At 39.5% G+C, this 26473-nt stretch overlaps 2 protein-coding genes across 12 annotated transcripts in view; one reads left to right on the top strand and one right to left on the bottom strand.

The window, feature by feature from the left end:
- Nrf1 (nuclear respiratory factor 1) overlaps window positions 1–26473 on the top strand; it is a 145370-nt gene that overhangs the window by 94813 nt on the left and 24084 nt on the right. For 7 of the 11 annotated variants that reach the window (XM_063240758.1, XM_063240746.1, XM_063240756.1 and 4 more), the window contains 6 exons: window positions 7299–7457; window positions 8254–8451; window positions 9535–9636; window positions 14277–14434; window positions 20733–20857; window positions 21529–21616. In XM_063240758.1, coding sequence (XP_063096828.1) covers window positions 7299–7457; window positions 8254–8451; window positions 9535–9636; window positions 14277–14434; window positions 20733–20857; window positions 21529–21616 — 830 coding nt within the window. Of the gene's footprint in view, window positions 1–7298; window positions 7458–8253; window positions 8452–9534; window positions 9637–14276; window positions 14435–16574; window positions 16672–20732; window positions 20858–21528; window positions 21617–26473 lie in introns of those variants that run through there. The other 4 variants (XM_063240759.1, XM_063240761.1, XM_063240760.1 and 1 more) reach the window with 2 other exon arrangements.
- LOC100733905 (large ribosomal subunit protein eL39-like) lies at window positions 1846–2000 on the bottom strand. Its single transcript, XM_063240815.1, is given in 2 exon segments — window positions 1846–1898; window positions 1901–2000. Coding segments are annotated over 2 exon segments (153 nt in total).

Below are 26473 nucleotides of genomic sequence, written 5' to 3'. Positions count from 1 at the left end.
AGCACTGTAAGCACACCCACACAAAAAAAATATGAACAACATAAGTGTTTACCAGTAGGGGAATATTAAAATGGAAAATCTTTACTGTAGGTACTAGGCAACTGTTAGACAAAATGTGATGATTATAATTGTACTACCATGAAAAAGTCTCTGTGATAGGCAATATTGCATAGAAAAAGCAAGTTGTAAAACACGTGCAATATGATACAGGTTGTATTTCTCTTTAGTCACACACAACTGTTCCTTTCTAGCATATATTCAGGTAAACACATAGACTCTGAACCATAAGGAAGAACCGTTCATCAGGCTTCTGTGCTGAACAGAGGACTGATGAGGGAGGCTGGACAGCACAGACACCTTTGCCTTCATGTGTACAAGGGGCATTTAGGTAGAAAAAGTACAACTAGGAGAAGCTAACAGAAACTGACCAGTCTGAGACTTGCACAAAGACAGTAGGGCTTTAAAAGCATTTTGACACTTTGACAGGCTAGGGGAGTAGGAAAAAAAGAAACAGACTTTGTGGCCTGAGAGCGTTCTGATGAAGTCTTTAAATGAGCCTTTCAAGTTGACAGACCCAAGTGACCAGCATGGACAAGATGGTAAGACTCCATCAACACCAAGTGACTCCATCTGCTGGCCCTGAAATCATTCCAATTTGCACTTAACTTTTCTCCCAGTTCCTCTTTCTACATTTCCTGTAGAATGTGTTTTTGGGGAAAATGAGATTGAGAGAAGCCAGTGTTTCTGTTGACAGTTGCAGGGAACAATGCTTCTAGTGGGATGGTACCTTCATCATCTCTTTGAACAGAGATTAGTGATATGGGTAAGTCTAGAGAGTGAGCAAATCATTTTGCTTTTGCTTTTTAATGCTTTTTAAATACCTATGTGGGCATAACGGGGTCTGTCAACCTGAAAGTACATAAGTTTAAATGAAGGTTACAGTAACATAATCAAAAATTTCCAGTTTTCCTTTCCTGCCACATTCTTGTTTTCCTGTAGACAATAGAAATCTTTTTTTAATTTTAATTTTACTTAATTAATTTTTTTTTTATCAGTACCAGGATCGAACTCATGACTGCCTGCTTGCAAGGCAGGTGCTTATGCCTCTGAGCTAAATCCCCAGTTCCGGCAATAGAAATCTTAACCTTTCAACATGGTTTGATTTCCACTGCATTCTCTTTAAATGTGTTGTAGATTTGCCTGTCAGTATCTGTGAAGGATTTGTTCCATAATCTCTTGCAGATCCCCAAATCTGTAGTTGTTTAACACCACATGCTGAGGTCGTACTTCATATATCTTGCTGCGGAAAGGCCCTGAATCATGGGTGATACATGCATAACTGTCCCATCTAGCAGCATGGTACAGTCCCATTGCGTGGTAAAAGTTGCCTGATAGGACAGTCATGTCACTGTTGGTTCAAGCCAGTGAGAATGTGTTACGTTCCTTATATTAAATGCCATAGTATTTGCATAAAATGTGCACACATACTCTCATATGCTATAAATCATCTCAACATTGCTTAATAATATCTAATACTGTAATTGCTATTTAAATACTGAGTAAGTTGATATTAGACTTTATTATTTAGATAGTCATAATAAGTCTTTGCATGTTTTTTCTTAAAGGTTTCAAATATTTATTGTTGACCCGTTGGTGCTTATCACATTGTAATCACTAGTATTGAAAAGTATTTTGAGGGGCTGGGGATTTAGCTCAGCGGCATAAGCGCCTGCCTTGCAAGTGTGCCGTCGTGAGTTCGATCCCTGGTACCGATAAAAACAAAAAAGACAAAAAAGAAAAGTATTTTGAGACCTTGTGTGCAATCTGCAGCTTACATGCAATTCCTTAGAGTCCCAGCTTGGTCCTCCTCTAGTGTCTCCTCCAGGAGTTGTACCGATTTTATTACCAGTCTTCATCCGAACCCATTGTGGAATGGGGCGATTCTGCTTTTGCTTCTTGGCCCAGAATTGTTTGATTCTGAAAATCTTGTGAGAAGACATGGTTTGACTCGGAGGCAAGCACACTCCATGGCAGACTGGAGCAGAAGAGGTTTTTTGTTGTTGTTGTTGTTGTTTTTTGTATTGGGGATTGAATTCATGACCTTGACCTTACCAAGCAAGCGCTTGAATTGCTGAACTAAATCCCCCACCCTGTGCATGTTTAATACAGGTGAAATTTTTTTCCTCTGAATATGTTTGATCTGTGGTTGCTTGAATCTATGGATACATAATACAAACATTGTTGGTGGTCTGACTTCATCTTTCTCTGACCTCTTCAGTATCTGTGGAATTGGGAGATACTTGATTTGAAAGTCCTTTAGATGGTAATTGAGCCTAAATGGACAGTCGCCTGCATACCACTGGTGATTCAAGCCAGTGAGTATGTGTTAAGTTCCTTATATAAAATGCCGTAGTATTTGCATAAAATCTACACATATATAGTTTACCTCAAAATAAATCCCTGAACTCAAATTCATGCAAACCAAAGATAAGGAGAATGAGAGAAGTGTTCAGAAATGTTTAAGGATAAAAAAGTTGTTGGGGAAAAAAAAAATTGTTGGGCAGCAAAGAATTAAGTGTAGTAAGAATTATTGTTTCATTTTAGATAGATAAAGTCTTTTGTATGTGGTACATATGCAGTACTGGAGAGCAAACCTGGGTCCTTGCACATGCTAGGCAAGTGCTGTACCACTGAGCTACATCGCTAGCCCATGGATTAGTCTTCTCAGAGTTTTGGAAGATCTTTTATTTTAAAGCTGTGTATGATTTCCACATAACCTTTACCTTTAATTGCCAGTGACATAAGGTTGTTGTCCTTTTCTTTATTGCTTGTGTGCTGGAAAAGTAATATTTTCTACTTTACTAGTTTAGGGTGAGCTTACTGAACAACTGAGGCAATTTAGGCCCAGTCCTAAATCAGAATGAGAGCAGCCAGGAAAGCTTATTTCAGCCCAATTAAAAAAGAGTCTGAGAGGTTAGGCTTTACCTTTGCTGATCCCATTGATTGTCTCCCTGTGGATTAAAGACAAACCTTCCTTAACAAGCACACTGAGAAGCTTTGGTTTCCAAAACTCTCTAGGACCAGTAATTAATCCAAGTGATAATGAGGACACAGTACTGAATTCTGGAAAGGACTCACTTAACACTTTCTCTACTGGACAGCTAATTTCCTTGTAGTAGTTTCTTTGGCCTTAGTATGTATCTGAGACATTCTAAAAATCCTCTGTTGAAAGTTATCTTTTTTAATGAAGTCAAATTGTCTCTATGCATTAAAAGCTTTTTAAAAAAATCTATCCACCAGCTGGGGATTTAGCTCAGCGACATGAACGCCTGCCTTGCAAGCGTGCAGTAACCCCACCACAAAAAAAAAATCTATCCACCAAATGTATAAACTTGAAAAATGAACTACCAGAAAAAAATTTCCATTAACTCTTCTTTTAATACAATGACAAACTTTGTATACTTGGTAATTGAGAGTTTGAAAAGTTAAGATCTGCCTCTGAACTAGAACTTGCACACCAGCAGCTAATTCACTCTAATTCCATTTTTTAGCTTGTTAGATTTTCCCTGAGGAAGTTCCCTCCCCATTATATTGCTTCTGTTTCTCCTGTCTTTCATGTTAGCCCTAGGATCTTCTTTCTGAGAGTGTGAAACATTTCTTATCCAGAGGTTTCTAACAAATTGACAAATTTGACACATTTACTATACTTTCCTTTCTCTACTTATGGTGACACTTGAGTAACGTTTTCTGACGATTTTCATTATTATTTACTTATATGTAGTTGGCATTGCTTCCTTAATGTAAGGATTTGGCCCAGAGGGTCAGTTGGGTTCCTTCTTGGTTCTAGCATTCTTTATTTCTGATTCATATTTATTCATTCTTGTTCTGTCTACCTTTCCCTCTCCCTCTCTCTTCCTTTTCTCTGCCCTCTCTTTATTCTTCTTTATTTTTTCTCTGCCCTCTCTTCTCTCTCTCTCTCTCTCTCTCTGTCTCTCTCATTTTTAAGACAGTCTCACTATGTAATTCAAGCTGGTCTTGAGTTCATGTTGCCCAGACTTAGTCTTGCAGGGATCCTCCTGCCTCAGCCTCTCAAGTGCTAGTATTACAGGTGTGCATCACTACACTTGATTCTCTCTCATTCTCAACCCTGAATTCATTCCTTTCCTGCCTCTGCATCATTCTGCTTTATTCATCTTGAAAAACTAAGAATGACTATATTTGTCACTTGAAAGTTACAGTATCTTCAGTATCAGAAAACCATTTCTAGAAATTAGCTATTTCTTTTGAATGGTACCATTTCTTTGATTTAAGATAAAATATTAACCAGATATGGTAAGTGCCTGCCCATAATCCCAACCCTGTTGAAGTGAGATAGAGACAAAGAATTGCAAGTTCAAACCCTTGTCTAAGCAGTTTAGCAAGACCTTGTCTCAAAATTAAAAACAGAGGGCTGAAGATGTAGCTCAGAGCAAAAAAGAGTTCAGTGTCCAGCTCCATAAAATAAATATGTGTTTAAAAGAAAAAGGAAGATAAAGCCTCACTTACCTTTTTGTCAAATAGTTACAATGTATTGGATTAGAGCTATGTTACTGAATCTTATGCATTTGGAACAGTTATATATTTTTTTTCAGTAGATTAGGTGAATAGCTTGTTACTCCTATAAAATCAGAATTATTAGTTGCCAATTAACTTTAATACATCTGTGTAATAATAATCATTCCAGGTAGATGTGGTAGTGCATGCCTATAATTAATTCTAGCAATCAGAGGCTGAAGCAGGAGGATCATGGTTTCAAGCCCAGCCTGAGCAATTCAGCAAATGATCATAAAATAAATGTCATAATATAAATAAAAAAGATGGAGAATATAATTCAGTGCAAAGGCCCTCGGTTCAATCCCCAGTGCTTGGAGGTATGGGGATAAATAGTCCCCATAAAAGTATATGCAAACGGGCTGGGGATTTAGCTCAGTGGCATAAACACCTGCTTTGCAAGCAGGCAGTTGTGAGTTCGATCCCTAATACTGATTTAAAAAAAACAAAAAAAAAAAACAGTATATGCAAAGAGGGCTAGGGATTTAGCTCAGCGGCATAAGCACCTGCCTTGTAAGCAGGCGGTCGTGAGTTCGATCCCCGGTACCAATAAAAAAAAAAAAAAGTATTTGCAAACTAAGCTTTCAAATTTTATGACAAAAAGCCTGCTGTAGGAGTTGTTGAGAAAAGATGGCCAATGACTGAAGTGAAAATAAAACTGCTGCTAATTCAGTGTAACTATACATCAATAATTGCTATCAGTAACTCTCTCAATTGACCCTGTATGTTTGCCATTATCATTACTGTTTTACAGACGAGAAAATTAAGATTTAAAGAGAGTTCAACTCTGTTGATGTTGATAGAATTGACTCAATAGAAGTAGCCTCTAGCTGGCTGTAATGATGTATGCATATAATCCCAGTTTTCAGAAGGCAGGAGGGTCATAAATTCAAGGTTTTGGCTACATAACAGAATCTTCAAAAAATAAGAATACTGTCTGTATTAAGCCCTTTATATTGGAGAATAGAAAGACACCTCCCAAGAAGGGAGAAATGACTTTGAGATGCACTTTCTTAAAATAACTGGGAAAATGACCTCATGAGTCAGCTGATAGCCAGGGTTTGCAAATGGATACATTTCTATTAGCCTGATGCTTGATGCAGCAGAGTCAACCTATGTAGAGTATATTATATTGTGTCCTGCAGGCAGGAGCCTGTCTGCAAGAGAGGACTTAGAGGGATAAAGTCAGACTTCAGTGTAAATACTGTCAACCAGACCTATCTTTATTGCGTAAATATTACTAATCTGGGTTCATGGTTCCCTATTATGTAACAATTTGTTCTATCTTAAGGTAAAATAATATTCAGTATTTATTGTAATAAGAATTTTAAGAACACTCGATGGTTGGATAAGATCTTCAATTTGAAAGTATTGCCATGTTCCTTTTATGAATCAAGTATTCCTTTCCTTTTTTTATTCTAAATATTCCTTTTAGATAGACAGAAGGGAAGGAAGGAGTGAGCACTGGGTCCTTGAGTCTGTCTCATTTTCTAAACAGCTCCTTTTATGGTTTTGTGCTACAGAGGCAGAGCAGATTGTCCTTGGTGGATGCAGGATACTGCTTCTCTGTGTAGTGGTGTTATAGAACACCAGGTTAAAATAAGAGCAGTAGTCTAAGAGGAGTTCTAAGATTATAACCTAATGAACTGCTTTTCTTGCAAAAATTATTGTCAGTGGTGAAGAGTATTTGTAAAGTAGCTGGCCCAGGCATACACTCAGAACATAGTCACTATACCAGGAAATATAAGAAGAATGACAGTATACTCTGTTTAAAACCTGTTTGGTCTAGATTTGCTTTGAAAAATAATCTAAATGAAGTCTATAATGCACTTAAAATCATAGAAATTTACCTCTATCTTGAGGTAAGTCTCATGAACAATGGCCTAGCTTATTAGAAACGTTCTGGAATAGTACTAAGGGTTTCCCCCCATTTTATTAGGTAGAAAATATCTGACCAGGCAAGGTGGCACACCTGTAATACCAGCATTTGGGAGGCTGAGGCAAGAGGATTACTGTGGGTTTGAGGTCAGCCAAGGCTATATAGTTCAAGGTCAATCTGAACTACATAGTGAGACACTGTCTCAAAAAACAAAGAAAGAAAATATTTTTTATATATTCTGTAATTGTCTCTCTTACTGAATTGTCTAGTTGTTTGCAGCAGTCTTTCTTTCTTTCTTTCCTTTTTTTCGGTCGCAGTTTTCATTTGATTGTCTGGGGTTTGCCAGAAACAGTCATTTCATCTACAACTAATGATAATGTGACCTGCTCTTCACCTCCTATTCCACTCTTCTCTAATTGCATTGGTTACCACATCCAGAGCAGTGTTGACAACACCTTGACCTGGACACCTCTAATACAAGGAAACTATAGAAAGGAAATACACTCTAGGGCCAATAATACCTTTGAAGGCAGAAATCAAACCTGGGGGTATTCTTAATCTTGTGGGAGCAAGTCTACAACATGTAGCTAAAGGCGCCCATTAACAATGTATGTACACTTCTTCATTATCCCTGGAGCTCTAGTAAGCTAAGGAAGACAGCGGGCTGAGAAAGACAATGGGTTCTCAGCTGTCACACTGGGAGTTCTCTGGGACCCAGCAGAAGGACGGTCCTTTTCATATCTTAGAATTTGGTATGGGACATGAATACCCCCCATCTCTTACTTCATCAGTATTTCATGAATACCGATGTCACCCTCTTCCCTTCTAGGCCCAGCTTCGGGCATTTATCCCAGAGATGCTCAAGTACTCTACAGGTCGGGGAAAACCAGGATGGGGGAAAGAAAGCTGCAAGCCCATCTGGTGGCCTGAAGACATCCCGTGGGCAAATGTCCGGAGTGACGTCCGCACAGAAGAGCAGAAGCAGAGGGTGAGGTTCCACTCATCTGTGTCATCTGTTGCTTTTCTATTCTGAATCAGTTGCCTCATCTGTTGCTATTCTATTCTGAATCAGTTGCTTCTTGTACTAAAAAAGACTGAAAATATTTGTGTAACAGTCCAGCTTTTCTCCCAAAATGTTTAATGTTCTCAGTTATAGCCTTTCCCCATCATCACTCCATTACCATAGACAGAAGACCAGGTTAGGCCTATGAATTTGCACTTTGTCTTCCTAGTTGCTTTTTGGAGCAGCTTTAATTTTATAAGAGCTTGTGAAAAACCAAAGGAACTTAAAGTGAAAGTGTTCATCACTTTAAGACTTGAAATATCCTTATTTCTGATTGGTAAGAATCACTGTCCAAAAATATAAATACGGTATTAGAGAGATACATCTACTAAGTGAGTGCTGCTAATAAGTAAACTTTGAAAAGAAAGACTAAACTAGGTAGCATCCTTTACTTTTATGTTTTTATTTGGCTGGAAGTATGTTATATAATTCTTGGCCAGAGTAATCTTCTTTATTGAGAAACTTAAGTTTGACATCAGATTGGAATAGAATATAAAACCCCAAAACTAAGCCAAATGTTGATCAGGAAGGAAAAAATAGGAATCCTTTTTTACTACTTGATTCTCAGTTTCTTTGTGCCAGAATCAGTCTGTGGGAAATAATCCTGAGAGAGTTTATTTGATGTATGGTTTGATTTCATTTGATAAGTAGGCAGTGGGTTATTCCATAGTAGGACTAAGTCTTTGTGACGTAATATGCTTTTCTGGTCTTTTGGTGATAGGTTTCATGGACCCAGGCACTACGGACCATAGTTAAAAACTGTTATAAACAGCATGGGCGGGAAGATCTCTTGTATGCTTTCGAAGATCAGCAAACTCAAACACAAGCCACCACTACCCACAGTATAGCCCATCTTGTCCCATCCCAGACGGTAGTGCAGACCTTTAGCAACCCTGATGGCACCGTCTCACTTATTCAGGTGAGTAAACTTCATGATTTCTGTGGACCATAAACAGGATTCTCACCTCACATTGGAGAAAGCTGTCCTGTATGAGCTTCCTACAGCTCCCTCGTTCCTCACATAAAACTAACTCTTGAACAATTTTGTAAATTACGTGCATTTTAGTTAATTCAAAACTATGAGCAGCTTTTCCGGACATTTTCAAAACACTACTGAGAGGCTAGCTTTGAACTCACCATGTAGCCCAGACTGGCTTCGAACATGTGGTGATCCTTTGTCTCAGCCTCCCAAGTACTGGGATTACAGGTATGTGCTATTATGCCCAACTGCAGCATGCTTTTAAAAAGTTTCTTTTTTACTGTTTCTTTGTCAGTGGCCTGGGAATTACTTCTAGCTCAATGTAGCTGCACATGCCAGTAATCCCAGCATTTGGGAGGCTGAGACAGGAGAACTTCTGCAAGTTTGAGCCAGCCTAGCATACATACAGAGACCCTGTCTCAAACAAACAAACAAAAAAATAAACACACGCAAAGAAAATTTAAATTATGTTTACTGCGATGAAATAAATTTTTTTTTTTTTTGTCTTTTTAAAACAGGGTCTTGGCTGTGCAGTTCAGGCAGGTCTTGAGCTCTCTTTGTAGCCTTGGTTGCCTCCTGCCTCAGCCTCCCGAGTGCTGGGATTACAGGTGTGAGCCACCACGCCCGGCTTAAGATGAAATAATTTCTTGACAGATAAAGAACCTCTAAAGTTTAGGTGGGGATAAGAGTAGGAAATTGGTTGATTGGCTCTTTAGTATTGTTTTGTTGGGTGAAGTAAAATTCTGAAACTTGGGGACTGGGGGTTTAGCTCAGCGGCATAAGTGCCTGCCTTGAAAGCAGGCAGTCATGAGTTCAATCCCCAGTACCGATAAAAAGGAAAAAGACAAAAAAAAAAAAAAAAAATTCTGAAACTTGTGTCAGTGTTCAGTAACTCATTTGACATCACTAGGTGTATCATCTTCTATCTATGCTGAATTTGGTGTTCAGTGACTCTTAGGTTCTGAGTAAGGCAAGGCAGAGACCCATCCCCAGATACTGACCACTTTTCATGATTCTCCTCAGGTTGGTACAGGGGCAACAGTAGCCACACTGGCCGATGCTTCAGAATTGCCAACCACAGTCACTGTGGCGCAGGTGAATTACTCTGCTGTGGCTGATGGAGAGGTAAGAGAAAGTATCCTGCCTCCATCTATTTAAATCCCAAATGAATGAGCAAGGGAGAACTTAGAATCTAGAAGATAAAGATAGCCTTTATATGGGTAGGATTATGTTATTTAAACCTTTTCAACATCACACCATGACAGTTTAGGGAATTATGCCTTCTGTGTGCATTCTAACATTAAAATTCAGGGACCACTGTCGCCAAAATCCAACTAGTAGGAACTTAGTGTTTTACATTTGCAATATAACATTTTGTATAATACACTAGAAAACAGATTTTTGGGCTGGGGAAATAGCTCAGTCACATAAGCTCCTGCCTGGCAAGTGCAAGATCCTGAGTTCAATTCCCAGTACCAAAAAAAAGGAAAAAAGAGAAACCAGGTTATCTATCTAATCCTTTTCTATGAGAAGGATCATGTGAGGGTTGGTATGCAGAAAGTATGCAGTAACCTAAATTATAAAGAAAAAAATGTAGTCTGAAGCAGTTTAAAGTTAATTAGGGACAAGTACAAATTACATAGACATTTAGAATTAAACAATGAAAGATGTTTCTAAAAAAATATGGAGTAATTTGTGTGTGTTAACTTTAAAATGTACCTTAGCTATGTGTGATATTAAAGAGGGAGGATCACTTGAGCTCACAAGTTTAAGATCAGTATGGGTAGCAAGACAAAAATAATTAATTCACTCACTAGTTTTCATTTTTATGACATATTGTTAAATGCAGATAATATGAAAACTTGTTTGTCATCTGATAGGACCAAGAGGTGGTATTAAGTGCATTGAGTGCCAGAAAAACCAAAATAATAGCTGATGATAATGCTATGTGATTTTGCTGGAAGAAATAAAATACCAAACTATAGATACATTAGAGACAGAAACTATTATCAGAACTTATCACACATGTAACAGTTTTGAAATAGCACAAGTCATTTGGGTGGGTTACTTTACTTTATTTTATCTTAATTTATTTTTTGATCCTGGAGATTCAACTAAGGGCCTCAAGCTTACTGGGCAGGTGCTGTGCTGCTGAGCTATAGCCCTGGTGGTGGCTTTTTAAAAAATGAATATCAGTTTAGTTGAAGTATACATAGGCTGAATAACAAATAGGAAAATGTAAATAAAGAAATAATATTCTATCCATGAAGCAAATGCTTGTGGCACCCCAAGCCAGGCACTATAACTATTTAGACACAAGATCATAAAGCCTGCCTTGCCTAGAAGAAGCACACAGGCAAGTGGTGGGGAAAGAAACCTCACAGAGAAGGCAGTAAGCTAAAGGTCTAGCAGCAAGCCCTGGATACTACTGCAGGACCCAGAAAAGAGAGGCCCCAGTCTTGGACTATATGGATGTGGTATTGTCTCAGGAAACACTTCCTGAAGGGAGTAGCACTGAACTCAGGGGACACGAATAGCTAAGAAACCAAACGGTTCAGAGACGGGAGCTGTGTTCTAAGGAAGAGGCAAATTCCATGCACTGAAATGGCCTCGTGCTCTCTCTAACTAATTGGAAGGGCCTCTGTAGTGACTCCCTGAGAAATACTGAGAATTTAATAGACCTCTTCAACTACTACCTCTGTCCATGTGGCTCCTTTTTTGGGACATGGTGACATAGGTAACCACATACTAGCTCCCATCAGTTGGAATTAAAAGCAACAGGAGCTCAAGCAACACAACAAAGATGTTGAAATTCCAAAATAGGAAATGCTAAATAGATGAAAGAACGGAATCTAATTTATCTATCACCTGCTATATTCCCATTCCTATTTCTTCCAGTTTTCTTCCACCATCTACCATCATCTCCATTAATGTTATGCCATATAATTTCAGTTACAGCTGCATTTCTGGTGAAAGGTACCTATGCTGAATTCTTGCCACTGAAGTATGGGGACTTGGGAACTGCGCTGGGCCAAGCAAGCTCAGGAGAGAGCAATAGTGTGACTGCTACAAGTGACGCTGGGTCAGGAAAGAGGAAGACTGCCCCAGTGGCAGTATGTGATGATGCTGCCAGCTTCAGCAGCTGTTTCTGGTTTTTTTGTTTGAGACAAGGTCAGGCTGGCTTTGAGCTCACGGTGAACTCAGGCTGGCTTAGAACTCATGGTGATCCTACTCCTTCGTTTTTTTGTTTTTGAGTGGAATCCCTGGCCATCCAAAAATTGATAGTGTAGCTTGCTGTCAAAAGTGGCATTGTTGGCAACAAAGCTTATTGGAGAAGTGAGCTCATACCTTGGGAATCCAGGGTGTAGGAAGTTCCTGAGTAGATAGATCACTTTGGAGCTCTCAGAACCTCAGCAGAGTGAAAACTTGCTGGCCCTGTCCTATTCTTAGGAAAACCCAAGACATGTACTACGGAAGCTCAATATAATGTCTAGTTCTCCGGAAGGCTTTTGAGAAACATTCTGAGAAGCATTATAATCTTAGGATGATAACAGAACCAAAACAAGAGGTATTTTAAACATCTCTCCAGGAACTTTTGGCACTTTCTTTGGGACACAGTAGTAGGCAGTTGCAAGATAAGCATTCACTGGGCCTGGCATTGTGAAGCAGGGGCAATAGAACCCCAGGAAGCACTACTAACATCCTAAGGGCCAGAAAGGTATCAGACCCAAGCACGTTTATTACTTCCATACATCTGAATAAAAACTGCCCATACTACCTCACCGCATTTTGTTTTTGAGTGGCAATAATTAATCAGGCAATGGTCACTGGGCAAAATGGGTTGAAGTAGCTAGATATGGGTATCTAGAAGTAAGAAATCTGGTGTTTCTCAACCTAGTGTCAAAAAGAGCATTAATATCCAGAGATTTTTTTGGTTTTTTGATTTTTTTTGAGACAGGGTCTCACTATGAAGTTCAGGCTGGTATTTAAATCACAATGTAGCTCAAGGCTGGCCTCAAACTCTCAGCCATCTTACTGTCTCGGCCTCTGAGTTCTGGGACTACAGGCATGTACCACTACACTTGGTGAAATATATGGAGGTATTTTTGATTATCAGACCTACAGAAGTGCCATGACATCTAATAGGTACCCTGTGATATAGAGGACAACACCCCACAATAGTGGTCAGGCCCAAACTGTTAATGGCCTCAGAGTTGAAAAACACTATGCTAGCTGTGACAAAGCTGGCTTCTCATTTACTCTTATTACCAGAAAGTTTAGATTTTTATTTTAGTTTCTTCATAATTCCTCATCCACTAAAAAGAAAGAATTTTTTGCTACACACACACACACACACACACACACACACACACACACTACACATACTTACACCCTATGAATATATAAAACATATGCCTCTGGGTTCAATCCCTAGCACCATCTAAAAATATTTATATTTATATTTATATTTATATTTATATTTATATTTATATTTATATTTATTGGGCTGGAAATGTGGCTCAGTTGTGGAGCTCCTGCCCAACATATGTAAGTCTCTGGTTTTACACCCCTGCACTGGAGGGAAAGAAATTTGCTGAATTTGACAGTTTCCATCAGAAATCAAAATACAAAATAACTGATTTACAGTTCTGCCTTTAGCAGTTTATCCCACAAATAGGTAGATTTACATATGCTGTACAAAGTGGTATGTAAGGATATTTCCACACAGTGTTGTTGGTAATAGCAAAAAACTAAGACATACCTTCGTGCCCATTAAAAATGGCTGGTAAGTCAGTCATGGTGTTTCTATATAATGCAATGCTCTGTAGCAATTATTATGGATCAGGAATGAATGAAACAGTTTCCTGGGTTCTAAAGTGGAATCATTTCAGAGGCATATTATTTGTGGAGTGGAGCAAAATATAAAAGATATGTAGATTTTGCTAACATTTTTATTGTTAAATAAAAGGAATAGAAAGGGGAAAACAAGGCACGTGCATGAACGTGTTTGCATATATAGAGAAAATACCTCTGCAAATACAAGAAAATGGGTAACGGTGGGCAGCGAGGTGAAGTTTGATTTATCATGTCTAACAATGTTTCAAAATACATATACATTGTGGAGTGTCTAAATCAACACATACATTATTTCACATACTTTATTTTTTGCTGCAAAAGCAGTTATATGTATTGTCTATTAAAAATTTAACCTCTTTTTTCGGTACCAAGGATTGAACTCATGACATTGCACTTGCCAGGCAAGCATTTGAGCCTCTAAGCTAAATCCCTGGCCCATAACCTTAATTTTTAATCAATAATACATTAAAAGTATACAGTTGAAAGTTTACTTTCTGTCTCCCATCCACCTCCAAGGAAATATTTTCAGTGGATTTGTGTGTGTGTGGCTCCCAGAATTTCCTTTATTCAAATATAAGCAAATTCAAGTATAGATTCTGCTACTCTCCTTTTTACACAAACTGTAGCATAATATAAATGCTGTCTGTGAACCATATGTCATATTGATATAAAAGTTTGCATTTATTTGGCTAAAAGCATGGCAATTTATTATAAAGATGTAAAAAAAAGATTACTGTTTTTACAATCATAACGCTTGGGGTGGGGATTTAGCACAGCAGCATAAGCGCCTGCCTGGCAAGTGCGCTGTCGTGAGTTCGATCCCTGGTAACAGCCCCCCCTCAAACCCCCCCTCCGATGCATATCTCTTGTGGCTCTGGGTTTTGACTGTCTTGTCCTTTCTACTTCAGGTGGAACAAAACTGGGCTACATTACAGGGAGGTGAGATGACCATCCAGACAACGCAGGCATCAGAGGCCACCCAGGCGGTGGCATCCTTGGCAGAGGCCGCAGTGGCAGCTTCTCAGGAGATGCAGCAGGGAGCCACCGTCACCATGGCGCTCAACAGGTGGAGGCAGGGGCAGGGCAGATGAGGGTCTCGGGTCTGACTTGCAGAGAGGTACTGCTCCTCAGCCTGTCCAGTGGCAGTTGGAATTAATACTCTTCACCTGTAAGATAGTGTAGGTTGATTTATAGTAAGCACTTACAAAGAAAAATTGAACTTTTTTTCTACAGTATTGTTTAGAGAGTGAGCTGCAGAATGGGATACCCCATTGGGGGTGGATTTCAAAATGGAATTGTATTGTTTTCTTCTAAACTCTTTATATTGCTTGTTGATAGGAAAGATTATCCCCATATCATTCTTTGTGACACAATTTTATCTTCAAACAATCCAGGCATTTTGATTATGGTGGAGGGTGGACATTGGAGCTAAGCTTGAAGCCCAGCCCTGTCACTTACTAACTGATGGACCTTGGGCAGTTTATTTGAAGTCTCAATACCCACACTTTCCTTGTCTGTAAAATGGATGCAGTAACTGTACCTGCCTGGCCATGGTACATGTGAGACACTTTGACCAGTGCTTGATGTGCAGTAAGGGCTGCTGTTGTTATGCCTGTTGGGCATTAGTCCCTGAACTCTGACACAAGAAAGCTTGGGAGAGTGTTTCAGCAGATAATCGGTGCTGCTGGAGAAATCATGCTCTTAGTGGAGAGGCTGGTTTCATTCAGTAAAACACCTATCAAACAATATAAGAATGTAATTCCCTACTGAATTGTGTAGTGCAGATTATGAACACTGTACAAGTTGAGAGAGGGAAATCACCTCCCCCAGAATACAGCAACCAGCTGCATTTTATGTGGGTATGCAGATTGGTGTAGATGAAAAGCATTGATGGGTTTATGTGCCAACAGCATACTGTAGGAGACTGTACAGAGTAGGAGTTGAGATGAGGTTTCCAAGGTCACATAAATTCTGTTTGAATCACAGCTCTACCACTTAACTTTTGGTCTTAGAAAACATAATCCCTGACCCAGGATTTCTTTCTTATTATTATAAGAATATACTCATCACCCAGAGATTCAATGAAATGGTGACCATAAAACCCTCATTGTGGTGTCCAGCTCCTATTTAGCACTTAAGGAATTATTGCTATTGTCATTTAAGTTATATTTCAAGATGTATCTATTCATAGTTGATTATATTGAAAAGTGCCAACTGGAATGAGGCAGTTCAGGGATGCCTCATTTTAAAGGCTTGGGAACCAATGTAAGAATGGAGATAAAGTGACTGATTTTGCAGGCTATAGTAACCAGAATTTTGTGATTGATCATCAACAGAAGACTAAAACACAAACACCCCTGTTCTCTAAGAGGTAGCTGAGTTCTTGAGTGACCTGGAATTGAAACTTTGTCTCACTGCTGAACCATGTTACTTTTTGGTAAAGTGAAAGTCATACTCAGTTTATTATGTGTTGGCTCAGTCTTGCTCCTTCCTTTCTTTGAGAGGGAACATCCAGATAAACTTCCTGAAACCATGGTTCAAGTGAAATCTCTCTTTACTCTGGTGACCTCTGGGACTGACTTTGGGTCTAACAGGCCATCATTAAAAACCAGCAAACCTTGAGCCTTCCAGTCAGCACCCTGGGTGTTCCAGTGAGGTGTGAGTGGCCCCGGGAGCCATGTAGATAGTGGAAAATCTGAGGCCCATTCTGACTCCCTTTGCTGAGAGAACCAGGCTTATTTCCCAAGCAGCAAGGGTAATGGTATTCCCTGAGGGCTTGTTAACAAACTCAGATGCAGCTGAGGTGGCTACAGTGTTTACTTCGAAGGAAGGAGAACCTGTTTTACTGTGGGTGAAGGAGGGGTAAAGAGATGTTGAAATCTGTTTGCAATCAAATTGTCCAATGTTACAGTGAGTCTTGGGGGAGCAGTGTGTCACTGTTTCTGCCCATGTTGAGGAGCCAAATCCAGCAGCTGAGACTGGACTAGAGAAACTGTCACCCACAATAAAGACTCAAGGCAAGCCTTTGGTGACAATTTTGCTGTGGATGAGTCACAGTAGACCTTTTTACCCTCTGCCCTTTCAACCTTGCTGTTGAGTTCCTTTTTTAAAGTCATCTTAGTAAAAATACACAGAGAAATCTAGTCTTTGTTCCTGTGGTAACAAAGTGATTATAGCCTGCTACCTGCCAGCCTTCTCTATTTCAGGTGCAGCTGGAACAAGCATGGCTCTCTAGTGACCACCTGCACCTCTGCTGCACTGTAAACAGCAGATGTGGGCAGGACCAGCTCTGTGTGATGGCAGGTGAGGGCTAAGAAGGCAAAGGGACTCCTGAAACCCTTAGAGAGGAAGGGGATCAGGACATATGCAGGACAGACCTGTTTTCCAACTGTGCTCTTACAGAGTTTCAGGCAGCAAATCAGAACAGAGCCTGGGACTCCATGGCCTTAGCCTTCGTTGGCTTTGGAACATCTCAAAAGGCTGAAATAAAAGGAGGTTAATTTTAATTTTCAAAATAGTGTAAATGAGCATTTTAAGAAGAAAGTAAAGAAGGAGTCAAGGTGAACAAATGAATAGTATCACAGCTTTTTTAAAAAGCTGTTTAGCCCAAACAACCAGAGAGGAAAAGAGCTAATACCATTATTTATTTGTTGCCATACAGTGATGAATTTGAAGTTTCACTTGGTTTCCTCTGAGTTTTGGCAATAATGAGGAATGAACCCAGGGCTTTTATACTGGGCTACATCTCCAACCTTTTCTCCCCTGTTTTTGAGAAGATCTCATTAAGTTGCCCAGGCTCTAGGCTTGAACTTGTGTTCTTTCTGCCCCAGAGTGCTGGGATCATAGTCATATGCTACCATGCCTGGCTTCAAAGCTTTAGTTCTTCAGTTTTGCAGTCAGAGATTTGTAATCCCACTTAAACAGGACCTCCCACAAATTCAGTCCTTGAATATGTGCAATACAGCTCTAGTTTGGAAATGACTTTTGTCTAAAAACTATATAGTAACAAATCAAGAACATTTTAATCTCCATTCATTGTCTTTGTGGCATATCATAAAATACCCATTGCATGCCTGAAATCCCAGCGTTCTGAAGAAACTAAGGCAGAAGAATTGTAAGTTTGAGCCTACCCTGGGTGACATTGTGAGATCTTGTCTCAAAATAAAAAAATAATAAAATACTGGGTTCAGTGTAGTCCAGTGTGAAGGCCTTTACTGACCCCACCAAAAAACCTTACCTACCTGTTAGCTTGGTGTCCCCATCAGGCCCCTTATCCCTGGGCATCCCAGACTGATGTAGGTTGTTGCTGATTTTCATTTTACTTCACCCATACCATAGGTATTAAAGAAAATAACTTCTAGATATTTAGAGTTTGATAGATCAATGGACATAGCCAGGTAGAGGTACTTCAAGTCAGGGCCTGACAGCTGCCCTTGCCTGCCTTGCACAGGAAACTGCAAGCATGTTGTCAGGGTCTGTGCTTTTCTCTTTTCCATGAAGTCTCAGTTAGACTAGAAATATTGTCATTAATTCATGATAGCTAGACCCTGTAAAATTGGCTGGTAATGTTATTTATTGACGTAAGTTTCTTAGAAAAACAATTAAAATTAAGGACTTAGGTGCTAAATACAGTATTTATTACTTTGTCTCTATTAAATACTTAGAAAGCACTTTACCCTTAAATTCTATCACAAAAAATATGAAGCACAGCCTATGTAGTAATTCTAGATCAAGACTTCCTGCTGGCTCTGAGTGCCCATTATGAGTAACAGGCAATAACTCCCTCCCAAGAGCATCTCAGCAGAGAGAACAAGCCTAGTTTTTACCTGGCTGCATGTCAAATCTGTGATTTGCTCAGCTTTTTGTTCAACTTCAACTATACTCCAGTATTTTTTTTATTAAGGAGCCAAGTAGATTTGAAATAAATAATCATGACCTTGAAAGGAGTTTAAAAAAAAAAAAAAACAAAACTATTGTTTAGAAGCAGTTGCCATAGGTAGTCAACTTTAACAAAAGAAAAGATCACTTGGCTATAGTGGTGCATGCCTGTATTCCTATCTGCTCCAGAGGCTGAGGCAGAAAGTCACAAGTTTATAACCAGTCTAGACAATTTAGTGAGACCATACCTCAAATTATAAAATAAAAAGGATTAGGGATGTTGCCCAGTACCTGTTGGATTTCATCCCCAGTACAATACAGACAAAGCAGAATGGGAAAAGATCAGCAATTTTGCATTTATGTGTTGAATGGATATCAGGCTATTTACATGAGAAAATATGTTAAGTGTGGGGGAAAAGTCTATAAAAACTACATGTATCAGGCCTGACGCATATATATAATCCCAGTGCTCTGAAAAGCTGAGGCCGGAGAATCACAAAATCAAGCTCAGCCCAGACAATTTAGTAACTTAACAAGACCCTGAATCAGAATAAAAAAGGGTAGGGATGTAGCTCAGTGCCAAAGTCTTATGTTCAATCTCTATTACCAAGGGGGAAAAAAAGAATGTATGTACACAAAGGATAATAATAGATAGTAATTAGAAGCTGCATGAGTGTAAATACATTAATATTGTTAGGATGTCAAAACTGCTAAAAATAGTCTATAGATTCAGTGTAGTTCCTTTAAAATCCCAATGATATTGTTTGCAGAAATGGAGAAACCAATCCTAAAATCCATTTGGAATATCAGTGGGCTATAAATAGCCAAAATAATCTTGAAAAAGAACAAAACTGAAGAACTCTCATTTCTGATTTCAGTACCTATTACAAAGTTACAGTAATCAAAACAGTATGATACTATCCTAAAGACAACCTTATAAACCAGTCAAACAGCATAGAAAGCCTAGAAATAAACTTTCCCATATAGGTAAATGACTGATGATGGTGGTTCCAAGACCATCCAGTAGGGGAAGTGGAATATCCACATGTAAAAGTTTGAACTCTTGCCTAACATGTATAGACATTAAATTCAAAATGGACCAAATTCCTAAGTGTAAAATCTAACACTATAAAACCCTTAAAAAAAATCCCTGACTTACGAACAAGTTCCATTCCAGGAGAATGTTAAATTGATTTCGTTCAGAAGTCCAACAGCTAGGTACACTCCTGTAATCCCAGGATTCAGGAAGCTGAGGCATGAGGATTGTTGCCAGACTGGGCTACAAAATGAACCCAAGGCTGGCCTGAGCTGCATAGTGAAACCCTGTCTCAAAGACAAAAAAAAAAAAGTCCAGCAGAGTGAATCTTACACTATATTACTGTATTTTCACTTTTATTTCCATGGTTATTGCTTTGTGCTTCCCAGCAGTCCCCTACACAGCACCACTGCTTTTCCTCTTGATTTCAGACATTCTGGACTCTGACTGAGCACTGTACTACCGTACACTGTCACACTGTACAATAAACACACTGCAGCACAATGTCCAGTAACAATGTCCAGCAGACACCGTGAACTACTTCCATGATTTGTTCACATCTATGAATGTTCATAATTTGAGGTCCATTCATTCATTATCTGTGAAAGTTCACAACTCAAATGTTCCTAAGTTAGGGACTTACTCTAGTTTGTAGCATCACAGAATCAAGAAAAATGAGTATTTATGCACATTACAAAAGTATATAACAAGGAAAAGAAAAATGGGACACAATGCTAGAATAAGTTTTCCTCTAAACCTCTGGTTAATGTCTTACTATTCTACACAATGTTTGCTTGCCAATGAAGGGAAGTTTATTATTTTTACTGTATTTGTAGAAACAAGAAGTTTAGGCTTATCGTGATGACTTTAAATGATAAGCCTTTATTTTTAGCCCTGCCTGCATATACAGGAAGAGTTGGACTTTTCAAGAGATTTGTCAACTATTACTTTGTATTTGGAGAGAATGAATATAAAGTGTTACCATTTAGTATTAATTGAGTAGTAAATCCAGGTTACTGATTCCTTATATTATCATCCATCCTTGACTTAAAAAGACAGCCTCCGATGGTCTGCTTTTATGTTACAAAGCAAAACCTCATTATTGGCAACCACAGTGGCTTTGCATTGCGAATATAGAATAGAGCTTCCACTATGGCTTGGCACTCAGTTGGTATTGATATTGATGAGAGACTGATGTGAATGCTTTCTGTCCTCAAACACTCATTACCTAGGTTTAAGGAAAGTTTTATAGTAGCTTCATAAATATTTAAAGCCTAAAATTTTTCTGCCTGTTTATTGTTTTTATTTTTAAATTACTCCCAACTTTTAGCACTACTGTAGGCTTGCAGCCCTGGTGCCAGTAAAGAGATCCAAGGAAAGAGTTTTCTTTGCTTCAGTACTATACCTCTGTTCATCTTGCATTCCCTATCTCCTGTCCCTGTACCCACAGTGAAGCTGCTGCCCATGCTGTCGCCACCCTGGCTGAGGCCACCTTACAAGGAGGGGGACAGATCGTCCTGTCTGGGGAAACCGCAGCAGCTGTCGGAGCACTTACTGGAGTCCAAGATGCTAATGGTAAGAGAGCATAAATATTTTATTGAATTTCTTCCCTGTTTCCACTTAAATCTTCCTGGCTTGGCTGGCAACAAACCCTTCAGAAAGAAGTTGAGCCTGGTTGGAATCTTTTCTCATGGTTAGCATTTGATGCCTTGGAAAATTCTAGGGGCCTCTAATTCCTTTCACTAGGAGACTTGAGGTTTCCTGGAGAAAATTCCATACTAATGGCTACCTAACTGAAGATTTTTTCAAAACGTGGTCATTTTTTGTGTGACAAGACTTACCAAGAGGTACTTCAGACTTTGCTGCAGGGCACATTTATCCTTTAACCTCCTGTAAGGCAGGGTAGATCAGCACCTGTGGCTGTAGCAGAGACCATCCTATTGGTGGGTGGAAGGTTTGGACTCCCTTCGGAAAGGCACCACCACATGCCTGTCCCCAGGATCAGGCAGCAGGCTATGCTGAAGGTGCTTTTCTGTTAGGTCCTGTGGGCTCTGCTTCCTGTTGTATGTGGCCTCACTGAGGACATCTGGATTTAGCCAGTAACATGCCACCACCCTGCCCTTCTTTCCCAGCTCTTTGACTTCCTGGATATTGGTGAATATCCCGATAAACAAAAGGGATAAAGTTCATAGAAATATGTTGGCAAAAACTTATAACTCCAACCCAGCTCTTTGGATCCACTTCAGCAGGCTCTTGGAGTCAGTGGCCAAGAACTGGGCTGCCCGGGGAAGTACCTCAGAAGTCTGGGTCACAAAGGAGGACCGTCCCTGATCTGTGAGACTCTGTGTGATTTTTCTTATGTATATAATTAAGCAGGTGCTCTGTAGTTTTGGGAGAATTGTAGCTTTACAATACCAGAAAGTGTATAAATAAAGTAATATACTGTTATTTAGGCCCAGAGTTCCTTGATGGCATTAGTGGCTAAAAGAGATGTTCCTACCCCCCACCCTCTATGGTAGGTCCTGAAAAACTAAATACTCTCCTGATTGGGAAAGTTTGAAGAAAGACACAAAGCTACGCCCTCCTTTGGAAGTAGTAGGAAAGGAAGTTCTCCTGTTCTCTTAGAGAAGAATAACATAGGAAATGCAGAATGATTATGACTTCTGAGGATCATTTTCTTTTTTTAAAAAGCCAAAAAGAGAGAGAGAGAAAGAGAGAATAGAAAAAAAAAAAAAAAAAAAGACCAATACTACAACTACTGCTTTTTCTTTGGGACTATGTAGGTGCTTACTTAGGAACTAACCTAAATAGAGATATACAGGTTAGCCAGACACACCTGAAAGAAACTCCGGCACTTTGGAGACTTAAGCAGAAGGATCATCACTAGTTCAAAAGGCCAGCCTGAATTACATAGCAGGACCCTATCTTAAAAAAAAATAATACTAATAACCACTAAATGGAAATGGAGCTGATCTTAGCCAGAATGCTAAAGGATAAAGGACATCTTCCAGCTATATATATTGAGGATGAAATGGGCCATAGATTGAATTAAAAAATACTTCCCACTATGACTAGAATCCTACCCCTATTTCTGTACTGTTTCCATTCCTCATCTGAGTCCTAATCTAGCCTGAACAGAAGGTAGAATATCTAGCTATGTGACATTCTTTTGAAGTTTTATTGCTGTTACTCCAATGGAACTGCTGAAAGTAATTCTTTTTCTGGGTTTGGTAGGAGACTTTGCTACCCATTCTAATGAAGGACCTGTTCAGGTGAGAGCAGATGCTTTATAGTTCTGGATCCTCCCAGCTTCACCTTTTCAAAATGTATATATTTAGAGCTAAGTTTAAGGACCAGCTGGGTCTCCAACCAAGTAGACCTATTTAGCCATACAGTGAAGTAAAACCACATCTGCTACTATTGATTACTGGGAGCTGCCTCTTTTTCAGTAGTTTCTGAACCAGTCAGTGCTGGATTTCATATTGTTGGCTGCATTTGTGGTAAGAGAAAATTTTGGTCTACATCCTAAAAGTCCATAGTTCCAACTGAGCATGGTGGTACATGCCTGTAGTCCCAGCTACTTGGAAGGCTGAGGTTGGAAGATCATTGACCCACAAATGTAAGATCAGCCTAACAAGACCCCATCTCAGAAAAAAGTCTGTTTGTGCTTCCCTATACTTATTGAACTCAAGCCTTGAAAGTTAAACTTCCCCTTTCTGAGTAGCTTCTGCATCAAAGCAGATTTTGTCTTGTGTATGTCATCCTAGCAACTTTACACCAAGTCCAATCATCTTATCTCCTCTTGGGAAGCCTGAGAGTAAAGCTAATTTTGGAGATGATCCAGATAACACTGATATGCTCCTGTCTCGCTACCGTTTCACCCACAGGGCTACAGGATTTACTGTGGGACTAGTCTGGATTTTCCCATTTAACCAGCTAATTTGGTATCTGGCTAGGATGTAAGGGTTTCTCTTTTCATCATTCTTTCAGGTAGTATCCTGCTGCCCGTGTTCATCAATTATGTAATGACAAACTTAAAGCATTTGCCAGTAAACCAAGTTTGTTTCTATTTTTTGTTGTTTGTTTTTTTAAAATCAGAAACAGTTTCTTGCCAAGAAAAATCAGCAGATGGCAGGATAAGGTCTCAATTGTAGGCATAGAACTAACTTGGAAATGGACACTGTGGATTGTTATTTAATCATATTCTGTGAGGGGGGACAACTGCTTGTGGGGCTCGAGGGGTCACGGTAACCGGTGGTGGTCGCTAGGGCAGCATGGGTATAAAATGGCAGCCTGTAGGTTACTGCTAGAGTATGACGCGTGTGTGTAGAGGTTTGCTTGCTGGGTTTTTGTCAGACCTGACAGAACAATGCACTTGTCGCCATGTAACCTGAAGGCATATCCTTTGGTCTGACACTGATTTTCCCCCATGTACTACTACTGGAACTACTCAAGCACTGGCATTACTTTATTTTGTTTGTGTTTTCAGTCTTTTTCAGTAGACGTAAATGAATCTTTGGTATCTTAAGATGGGGTTTCATGGCTTAGTTTGGTTTAATTCAAAGATTTTCACAGATGTCTTTTCATTGAGATAGAGGTAGACTTGTTGAGATGGAGGCTGGGAAAGATCACTGAAAGAGTTCCTTTCTGTACTTCATCTCTAAAAAATATGCTTACCTTTGCTGGGCATGGCTATATATGCCTGAAATCCTAACACTCGGCAGGTTGAGACAGGATGATCACTATTAAGTTTGGGGCCAATCTGAGCTACATAGTGAGTTCAAGGCCAGCCTGAACTACATAGTTTCTTTCTCATTATTTTGGAAAACTTTTTCATGTATTAAGGATATAACCCCTTTATTTTGCATGTTATAAATAGTTTTCCTCTGTTTATTTCACTGCTTTGACCTTCATTTTTATTTTCCTAATTATTTGTCTATTGTTTGTATCATGTATTTTCTTTAAAAAGCTTGAAATCCCTCCTTTCTATACTTATTTGAAATATATGCAAAATTCTTTCTTTCTTTTTGACCAGTACCAAGGATCAAGCTCATGACTGCCTGCTTGCAAGGCAGGTGCTTATGCCACTGAGCTAAATCCCCAGCCCCTAAAATTCTTAAATAGGGTGTGTAAAATTTTGTGGGGAGCACTTCTATTTCCATTTATGTTTGCCTTGTTCTTTGTACCAAAATCTGTTATCATCATGATATTAGCAATTAGTGAAAAGCTCATCTTTATATTTAGAGGAAAAATGATCGTTCAGAATTCCAAAATGTTCTGGAGGAGTAAACATTACACTACCTTGGACCTTATTTTCATCATTCTTATACTCAGGAGTTTTTTAGTGGCACCACCTGTGCTGTTGTAGCTAAGATCTGGGGTCTCAACCTTCTGACCTTGAGCCCTGGATGAAGGGAAATGGACTTCAGGGCTATTTAAAAATTAAAGCCAATGAAGAGGCATTAATACTACACTTACAGAAGGAGCAGCTCTTCTCATTTATCTTCAGGGCTGCAGGTCTTTCTTTGTTAAGGCCTAACCCAGCTGAGAGTTAGGATTCTTCAATGTAAAATTTCCCACAACCAAGAGCAAGACAGTTAGACAGAGAGACCCCACTGAGTCTTGCTGTAATGACCACCCCACTAACAAGTCAAAATATCAATGTAAAAAAAATCCCTTAGGAAAATAATACCCTATCTTCTCTTAACATGAATATCTTTTTTTCCTATCCTTGTTTGTCTTTGGCCTTATTAAAAGCTTTAAACCATATGTGTTTCTCCAGCTGAATTCGATCTCAACTATGCTTGATGGAATACCTTTTTAAAAATTTGTCTTTTAGTGAGTATGGTGCTTCATGCTTGTAATTCCAGCATTAAGGAGACTAAGACAAGAAGACTGAGAGTTCAAGGCCAAAATGGATTACACAGCAAGACCCTGTCTCAAAAAAAACCACGCCTGTAGTCCCAGCACTTGCAAGGTTGAGGATGGAGGATCACCATGAATTGGAGGACAGCCTGGGCTATGTAGTAATACTGTTTAAAAAAAAAGAAAGAAAGAAAGAAAAATTGATCTTTCTAGCAAGAGGAGTAGCAAAAGAGATGGTTTAGACAAACATAAAGCCTACAGAAGAGAGTAGCATTCTTGGGCAGGGTCCCCATGTGAGAAATTAGACCCTGTACAATACTCCAGTTCTGAGTCCCCCACTCCCAGTGAGAGAGAATGGCTATAAGGCCAGCTTGCATTTTGCAACAGGGTGAGCCAGCTGAACCCAAAGAAAGTAATATGTGAGTGTTTTGATTTTCCATGAACAACTCCTTTATCCTTACATTATAAGGATATTAAGGCATCCTTAACCTGAATGTCTGCAAACACCGAGATATTCTATACAAAATTATTTGTATTTTCCTGGAATCTGTGGCTTAATTAGACCAAAACTACTCTAGAGACTTAACAATATCTGATATAGAAAGGGGGTTGGAAGAGATAAGGCCCAGTAGGAGACCATGTGCTTTGCATGAACCAGGTTCTGGGCTCCATCTCCACAATCAGGGGAAAAAGTAGTGAAGGTCGCTTGACATTGTGGGTATCTGTTCTTTGTGGCTGGCTTTCTTTTGCCTTGAGAGGAGGAGTAGAGGGAAGGGTAAGGGAGATAGAGGGGCCTGCAGGAGCTTGATTGTCCTCCCACTGCACCTCTTAACCTCTGGGATCATGGACAGACAGATTAACCTCTCTAAGCCTTAGCTATAAAATTAGAATAATGGTAGTCCATACTCATAGGGTATGAGGGTCACTGAACAAGATGGTTCCAGTCAAGGGCTTAGCATAGTGTCAGACATGTAGAAGTGTTGTGAACAGGAAATTCTCACTAGCTGTAACTGTCAGTCCTAGTCCATTGTTCTTCATAGTAGGAGCATAGGAGTTCACAGTACTGTTGTAGGCCCTATTTTCCGACCTTTCAGACCGCTCCATCTGCTTACTTTTGTAGCTGAAGGATATAGGCTCCAGAGGTAGCGGCTATAAAAAATGAGAGTAGGGAGCCAGACATGGTCATGCCTGCCTGTAGTCCCAGCACTTGAGAGGTAGGAGGATTGCTTAGAGTTTGAGGACAGCCTGGGTTATGTAAGTGAGGGCCAGCCTGAGCAACACATAGCAGGACTCTGTTTCAAAAAAAACAAACAGGTCCAGGGATTT

The sequence above is a fragment of the Cavia porcellus genome, unplaced genomic scaffold, assembly GCF_034190915.1.
Source record: "Cavia porcellus strain 051 isolate PalLab524CR breed Dunkin Hartley unplaced genomic scaffold, mCavPor4.1 scaffold_2, whole genome shotgun sequence".
Lineage (NCBI taxonomy): Eukaryota > Metazoa > Chordata > Mammalia > Rodentia > Caviidae > Cavia > Cavia porcellus.
The sequence above is the reverse complement of the archived record's forward strand: the minus strand, read 5'-3'. Positions and strand labels throughout refer to the sequence as shown.